General features: G+C 55.7%; 1 protein-coding gene across 1 annotated transcript in view; it reads right to left on the minus strand.

Moving 5' to 3' along the window:
- Positions 1-1,503: 1,503 nt before the first annotated feature.
- The window catches only part of Kcnk3 (potassium two pore domain channel subfamily K member 3), a 36,107-nt gene continuing 29,154 nt past the window's right edge, over positions 1,504-8,456 (minus strand). Inside the window, exon 2 of the mRNA XM_047522860.1 lies at positions 1,504-4,711. Coding sequence (XP_047378816.1) covers positions 3,786-4,711 — 926 coding nt within the window. The 3' untranslated portion in view covers positions 1,504-3,785. The remainder of the gene's footprint in view (positions 4,712-8,456) is intronic.

The following is an 8,456-nucleotide window of genomic DNA, read 5'->3' on the forward strand; positions in this document are numbered from 1 at the left end:
TTCTTGTTTTGCCATGTGTCTATCTTTAGTGTGGGAGGCCTCAGATGCCATGTGGAAGTGAGAGGGGTGAGACCAATGTCATCCATGGATAAAGAGCAATTCTGAGCTCTTAATGGCCATGGGCAGGAGCTGGAGTGTAGTTTCCCTTGTGGGATCCCCACAAGGTCTGTTTGGGATTATTTTGCCCCAGGCAATGAAGAAAGGAAGGCAAGGGTCAGCATGTTTATGTCCAGCAAGCTCTGTTTAAGAAAGTAAGAGTAACCTTGTGCTGGTCACTGCTGACCTCCAACATGAACCAGTTGCTCTCAATGCCTTTAACTGTTCTAGGAAAGGCAGAGGCTGTTTGAACCACAGGTTGTAAGCTCTGGAGTTTGATGAGGTGGCCTTGGGAGTGGATGAGCCAGTGGGGAATTAAGCCCCAGTTCTGCTGTGGCCCCCCTGAGGGCCACAGGCCACTGAGGAGCATGTCCCAGAAAGCTGCCTACAGCAGCAGGGAGCAGGCAGAAGCACCATCGCAGGGAGGCTCCAGGTGTCCTGCCTCTGTAGAGAGGTACAGGTGCCACCTCTTTCTGTGAGAATCTTGAACCCCCTAAATAGGCCCCTCTCTGTATCTTTCCATTGACCTATGTGTGAGAGGGAGGATTTGGAGAAAGCATCCCCACCCCACCCCTTATTTCTCTAGGGTATTTCAGTCTGCACAGAGCAAACCATTAGCGGGTAGAGACGTCACTTTAGTGGGTGAGGACCAGCATTTTATAACATGAAACAGAATAGGAATAGAATACAAAGTATTATTTCCCAAAAGCTACATAGGGTACTGGATAGGTATATAGACTGTGGTGTTTGTCAGATGTTACCGTGGATCATGTGCCTTAAAGTTTGGAAGCTACTAGTTAGCTGACTCTGGGTGCTGGCACCAGCTGCCAGCATGGGTCTGCTCCCTGGGTCTGTCCTGGGCTCTGAGGCCCAGACCTAAGTCTTAGGTGTAACTTCCAGATCCAGAGAAAAGATGAACCCTGAAGAAAGGTGCTGGCGATGTGCCCTCTTTGAAAGAGACATTTTTGTGTCAATCAGGTCATTGAAGCAGGGGGTGTCATTGAAAGAGAATGGCATGACACTCCTAGCTGACAGCATAGCATAGACTCTGCAGGCTGTGTGAGGAGGGGGACATCGTGTGCCTAGGGATCCCCAGTTTCCCTAGGTTGCTACTCGTGGTTGTGTGACTTAGGATAAGTCTCAGTTTACTTATGTACAAGGACTGGGAGATGTCTCAGGTTTTCCTATCATAGTCTGTTCCAGGATGATATTAAGAAAATCTGGATCTTCTGAGAAATCCCCAAAGAGAAGGGAGTGCAGTCTTCTCCCCAAGGCCCCCCCAGCTCAGTCTGGTCAGCCTGAGGCACTCAGTTAGGTGTGTCCGTAGACCTGGACTTGGGGGGCAGGGGTGACTGCCCTCTGGCTGTAGTAGGGGTTTGCGGTAACAGAGGAGCTGGAGCCTGAGCCTGGTCTCCATGGACAGCATTTATTAGGCGCCATTCTCAGTGTGAAGACAGATAGGCAGGGGAGCCGAGGGGAGGCCTGGCAGCCACAGCCTGGGGAGTTCAGGGGCTGCCCGGGTGGGGTGTGGGTGTGGGGACTTGTCACCCACACATATTGCATATTCTGTGGCAGTGTGCCCAGGCATAAGGCATTGGGGAAGCAGAAAGGCTGCCTGCAGGGTGTGTGGGGTGAGATGGGGAAGTGACGGTGGCCTTCCAGTTCCCTAGGAAAGACCCAGCTGGAGGCCAGCAGCCTGCCGTGCTCCGCCCCAGGGCATTCTGCCTCTTTCCCCACCATCTCTCTGCAACTTTGGTTATGGTTCCCTCGGGTCTGACGGGACTTGACCCCTCGAGGGCAGGGTCATACACAGGACAGAGGCAGCTAGCACTGTCCCCCACCCCCAACACAAAAACAGAGGGCACCCTTCTAGGCCCTGGGTCCCACCCCACTTGACACCAGGGCCAGGTCTTCTGCACTGAAATGGCACTCGCAGACAGGTCACACTTCTTCCCTCTTGGGGTTCCCAGGGCCTAGAGGACATCACTGAGGTGGGACCTTAGGCTGTTCTTTTGGGCCCCTCCCTCCAGCTTCGCTGAATGCCAGGGCTGACCTTGCTCAGCAGAATTGGGGAGCTGACCCTGGAACAGCACGGGAAGGCCAAGCTGTGGGAGGAGAGGTCCCTCATCTCCACCTTGATGCTGTTCCAGTCACTCTCCCAGCTCTAGCTGTGGGGAGAGCAGAGGGTGTGCCCCACCTGCCGCATTCCACCTGAGCCTGAGTTGCAGGTGGGGCAGGCAGAGGGCACAGAGGTCCAAGCCTCCTGCAGGAAGGGGCTTTCATGACTGTGGTCGTAACTTATCTGTAGCTACTTGGAACACAGGTACCTATAATGGCTGCTGCGGGGCTAGGGACCATGTCCCTACCGGCTGTCTTTGTCCCTCTGCCCAATTTCCAAATACCTAGAGACACAGTTCCTGACCTAGAACTGCTTACCTTGGTCCTAGGGACTTCCCTGCTAGTAAGCAGATGGCCCAGAGACAAGGGCCCCTTTGGAGTCTCTGCCTTAGGACAGAAGCTGCGAGTCAGCAGGGGCCCTGACCGGGGCTTGTGGTTCAGTTTTAAGCCTCAGCCACCCACAGATGCTGCATGTGTGGAGTGGGAGCCTTGCTTCTAAGCTGGAAGGAGCAGCACTCAGGCTAGGAACAGGCGGGAGGGTTCTTGTTCCCCTTTGCCTTTTGCTCTCCATGTTACCTTGGGCAAGACACTTTACCTGTGTCCTCATCTATGAAATAGGGATAAGAACTTTGGCCCTGGTGAACTATTTGGAGTGTCGTGAGACTCAAACAAATGAATAGAGGAGACAGGGTTTGGGGAAGCTAAAAACCCACTCCACAAATGTAAGAGTTGGTAACGAATAGCAGTAGCAGCCAGGGGTGGTAAGTTGGTGTTCTGTTCTAGATTTCAAGGGCAGTGTATGGAAGGCTGGAGTCCTCTCCTCCCCCAGAGAATGCACTGGAGGTCCTTAGGTCTCATCTACCAGTGCCACTGCCCTGCAGCCCAAAGCCCTAGGGCCTGTTCCTCCCCTGCTTCCCTCTCCCCCTCCTGCCACTTGCCTGACCTTTCTTTCTGTCTTGCCCTCTGGGGACTAGCTTTAGGGACTGCTGAGGTTTCCATTTTCTCCATATCATCGGTGAAGCCATGCAAAACAACACAGAGGTAGTGGGAGGCTGGGAGACAGCTGGGGATGAGGGGGTGAGGGGTGGGACTGAGTGGGGGGTGACCTGGACAAAGACACCCTGGCTTTTGGAGCCAAGGGAAGGTGGGAGACCTGGCAGGACAGAGGTATAAATAGAGAGATGCAAACCAACTTGGAGCACTAAGTCCCCTGGGGAGGTGGGGGTCTGGGTACCAGCAGGGCCTCTGAGGACTGGGGAGCTTCTTAGATTTCCAAAGGGATGGGAGGCTCCGTCCCAGCTTCTGCCTTCCCTCTATGACCCCCCAAGTTTCACATTTCTTGGAATTTGCAGGGCTCGGATGGGGGCTCCAGGAGTCCTCTGAGCCCGGTCTCCTGCCAGCTGGTGCGAGCAGGCACAGTCGGAGATGGGGTGGGGGACAGTGGTGGCGGGACACTGGGGGCATCCCAAGGACCGAAGGCGGCTGGTGGGGGTGCTCCTGGCTGACCCCCCGTTGCTCCTCGGGTCAGGAGCCCCCGCCCCGCTCGCAGGTGGTCCAGGCCCTGCGGGGGTTCACACGGAGCTCCTGCGCTTCATGAGGCCGCGGAAGGTGGACAGGCTGTGAAGGCCCGTGGACACCGAGCTGATGGCAGAGCGCTGCGTCCCGCTGCAGAGGCAGCGGTGCGAGGGGGTGTCGCTGTAGCGGCCGCCCCCTCCCGGCGACGAGTGGCTCTGCTCCACGCACGTGTCGGACGTGGAGAGGTCCCGCGGGATGATCATGGGGATGGAGTACTGCAGCTTCTCGCGGCTCTTGTACCAGAGGCACGAGCACATGGACTGGAAGTGCAGCACCTCGGCGTAGACGTTGCGGAAGCCGCTGCCGCCGGGGGCCGCCGTGGACGAGGCGGTGTCCGTGGTGTGCGCGCTGTCGCCGGTGCCGCCCAGGCAGCTGAGGCCGCCCAGGCCGCCGCCCGTCTGCCCGCTGTGCGTGAGCAGTGCGCGGTGCTCGGCGTCGCGCTTCTCGTCCTCGGCGTTCATGGTCATGAAACGCAGCACCACGAGGTTGAGGAAGGCGCCGATGACCGTGAGGCCCGTGAGGATGTAGACGAAGCTGAAGGCCACGTACTGCGGCTGCGTTTGCAGCGCCTGGTCCTTCTGCAGAGCCACGTAGTCGCCGAAGCCGATGGTGGTGAGCGTGATGAAGCAGTAGTAGTAGGCCTGGAAGAAGGTCCAGTGCTCGTAGTAGGAGAAGGCGGCGGCGCCGATACACAGCGTGCTGATGCACGAGAAGAAGCCGATGAGCACCATGTTGGCCAAGGACACATCGGCGCGCCGCATGCCCAGCCCCTTCTTGGCACGGTGCAGCAGGTACCTCACGAAGGTGTTGATGCGCTCGCCCAGGCTCTGGAACATGACGAGTGTGAGCGGGATGCCCAGCAGCGCATAGAACATGCAGAACACCTTGCCGCCATCCGTGCTGGGCGCTGCGTGGCCATAGCCTGGGGAGAGCCGGGGAAGACGAGAGAGAGCACCGGCTGTGAGGCTGCCTTCCCAGAGACCCTCCTCCTCGCCTGCCCTCCCCACCCTGCAGATCCTGGGCCTGTCAACCCACGTGGGCGATTCCGTGTCACTAGTCCCTTGTTTGTGCCTTTGCATGTACTCTTGTGACAATTTCAGGGGGCAGGTAAGGAGGAAGAAGCTGGAAGGGCTCAGCAGTTTTTCCAAAATCACTGTTTGGAAGCAGAGCAACCTGGGTCTGAACTCGAATCTGCTTGGCTTCATAACCCAGATCATTTTATATAACTAGAGAAGGAGCTGGCTCCTAGTGCCGCTGGAAACTTTGGGGGAGTGTGGATAGCACAGTCGGTTGAAAACTGGGTTCAAGTTTAGTGTGTAGCCCTGGACATGCTCCCTGACTCCTTGACTATGAGGAGAGGTGTTTGAACTGAAAGGGTTCTGACATCCTGTGATTCACTGTGGAGGGAGGGAAACCAAGGCAGGGACTGGTCCTTGATTTCCTTGCTGTCACAATGACTGGGGGTGGTAGGCGACTGGGGCTGCTGACCCAGCAGTGGCAGAGAAAGAGAAAGGAGACCAGCTGCCTGGGTCCTCCCAGGCAGGTGAGTGAGTGTTCCACGGTCTTCACCAGCCCCCAATCTGGGACTGGGGCTCTGGAGTCTTCCCTGGGTTTGGCCCCAAAGTAGGGTGTATCCTCATGGGGATGTGACATTACCTTTGGCAAAGCAGGAGCCCTGAGTGTCCTTCCAGCTGTGTTACTATCACTAACCAGACAAGCTCTGTAAACTGCCCCAACCCTGAGTTATCACTGAGTCAGGAGCCAGGCAGAGGCACCATCAAATGGTCTTAAGTTGAGTATTCTGCCAATTACCTGGAGGTAAAATGACCTTGGATGGGAACTCAGAAGCCCTGGGTGCAAGTTCAGGCCCGGTCACTAGTGGGTGTGACCTTCGGCAAATTACTCTCCCTTTCTGATCATGTTTCTTTATTTGTAAAATGAGGTTCACTGGTCTGACCCTCTTTCTTTCACTAGGCTATGGAGTTATTTCTTTTATTAATATAATTATGCTAATAAAATAATGCTGGCAGCCTTTCCAATTTTGCCTTTTTTTCTAAACCTTAAGAAATTTTAACCAAATATCTCTTCTTCCATGCAGTCCTCCTAGATTCCTCCCAGCTGAAAGTGATCTCTGCTTTATTTGACTGGCACAGACAATGTTCAGCTTTGAATTCTAGGGCTCTGGATGACAGACGTCTAAACACTAGCTTGGGAGTGGGGTCGCTGGCAAACCTCGTCACATTCCCCTCTAACTTCCACTTCCAATGACAATGTGGTTGTCAGCCACATTGCCCCATGGGGACTCAAAATACACTTGATGACTAAATTGCAAGGCAGGGTACTGTGCACTTTGGTATCTGATCTGTCATGGCTGTGGTGTGTGTGTGTGTGTGTGTGTCTGAGAGAGAGAGAGAGAGAGAGAGAGAGAGAGAGAGAGAGAGAGAGAGAAAGGGTGAAAGAAACCTCTCAACCTTAGTTTCCATATCTGTAAAATGGGGCTAATAAGCCACCTGCTTTTGGGAGGAATAAGTGAAATAATGTGTGAAAGCCTGGTACATATTGAGTGCTCAATAATGGCTCACTGATTAATAATGAATGAAGTGCCAGATTACTCTCATATTTCTAAGACAGCACCAGGTCTGGAGGCAGCTGAGTTCCAGTTAAGCTGACATCTCTGCCAGTCTAGGGCCATTCGAATCTTAAAGCTCAATGAGGTCTGGGAACAGCTGCTTAGGCCATGTGAGCCTGTGGGGCTGCCCTTAGGTTGGACTCCCCAACCCCCACTGTGGCGTCCAGCCAGTGGCTGTGTCCCCTTTGTCAGAGGCCTGGACAACTGAGCTGTTGAGCCGTGGTGCCTGGCTCATCCCTGGCCCAGAAGGGTGAGAACAGATTGTGCCCGCCAGCTTGGCTGCAGCAGCCAGACCACAACTCACCTCGACAGCTGTGCAGGTCCCGAGCCAGAGCAGCTTCTTATCCTGTCCTTCCCTGTCCCCAAGGCCAGCATTGCACAGGGTAGGGGGAGGGTTCAGCACTTGTGACAAGACTCCACAGGGAGTGGGGAGTGTGGACCTGGCCCTAGCTGTGTGACCTTGGACAAATCCCTTTCCCTCTCTGGGCTTATTTGCCTTGTCTATACTAGGCAGGGGTTGACTAAAGCTATTAATCCCTGCCTTGGCTGCCTGCCAGAGCTGCACTTGGGAGTGAAGATACTAGGCATGAAAGTTCTTCGGAACTGGGTGTGAAAGTGCTTTGGAACTGTAGAGTGTGCAATAGAACCAGTGTGACAGGACCTCATGGAAAAGCACCCAAGAGCTAGTCCAGGGAGGAGGGCTCTCTGCCGGGTCAGGGTGTGGGACCCCCTATCTACCACCACCTATATCCCCACCTCCTTGCTGGGTGATTGCTCATAGGCTGTGACTTCTCCGGATCCATCTCCCTTTAGGAAAACCCAGTGCCCACCTGCCTGGTGGCCTCCCTGCCCACAGTGGGCTCTCTCCCACTCTGCTCTTCCTCTACCCTTAGAGTGATGTGTCCGCCACTTTGCTCACAGTGCCTGTCCCCTGCTTGTCTCCACCTCTCCTGCCCAGCACTAGTGCTCATGGGGCCGCTTTAGTGGGGACAGTCTCCTTCTCTGCTCTCCTCCTGTTGAATGCAGTGACTCTCAGAGCAAGTGGCTCATTCAGGCCTGACCAAGGCTTTTACCAGGGCAGAGCTCCTGCCCCACCACAGCCGCTGTGTGTCCAAGGTGGCCCTGACCCTTGGGTCCCATGTCCCCAGGGTATCACTTCCCACTACAGGCCCGGGCTTATCCACCAGGAGCTCTTAGTCTTCAGGTACATTTTTAACTTAGTCCTCAAGAACTTCCTAGCAGGCCAGCGTCATGACCGGCTCCACGTTACAGCAGGGGTCGGGAAGCCTGAAGGCCAGGCCCTGACTCAGCATTCATTCCTGGGCACTGAAGTCAGTGTGGTACCCCAGCAAGGGCGACCTGGAAGGGGGCCCGAGGAGCGTCGCCTTTGGTGCCTCGGCCTCGGGTGCTGACTTGACAAAAGTGGGGAGGGGAGAGCGACGGCCGGGGAGACCAGGCCTCTCCAATATGGGGTCCAGGGTGAGTGTGCCCCACCCCTTCGCTGTCCCACTGTCACTGGGGAAAAGGGCAGGGGAGCTGGGAGGACCTGCTGACGTGGGTGCCCAGCTTGGAGGACTGCCAGCCAGGGTGGAGCCACTCCCAGGGGGCCCTGGACTTCTGGGAAGTAACTGGGAGTTTGGCAAGCCCCGTCTGTTGCCGGTCAGCCGGCCGCGGGCCTGGTCCCTGGCCATGTCAGGCTTGGCTTGCAAGGGAGAGGGCAAAAGGTGTTGTCCATCTCCTCCTTGCCCATCCCTGGCTGAGGGGCTCTGCTGTCTCTCTGGGGCACCCTCTCTCACAGTACCTGCTGGACTGGGCAGTCAGGTGACACTCGATGCTGCCTCTCTGAGTCCCCTCACAAGGGCTGTCTCCCTCTCCTCCATTCTGTCTCCCTTCCCTAAACCCACCATAGGTTTAAAGATTCTCAGAGCCAGACAGGCTCTGAGTGATAATTTGGTTCAGTCCTTATATTATACAGATGAGGAAATGGAGAACCAGATAGGGAAAGCTACTTGCCTAAGCTCACACAGCTCGTAAATGA

The sequence above is a fragment of the Sciurus carolinensis genome, chromosome 13 (genome assembly GCF_902686445.1).
Source record: "Sciurus carolinensis chromosome 13, mSciCar1.2, whole genome shotgun sequence".
In the NCBI taxonomy this organism is placed as follows: domain Eukaryota; kingdom Metazoa; phylum Chordata; class Mammalia; order Rodentia; family Sciuridae; genus Sciurus; species Sciurus carolinensis.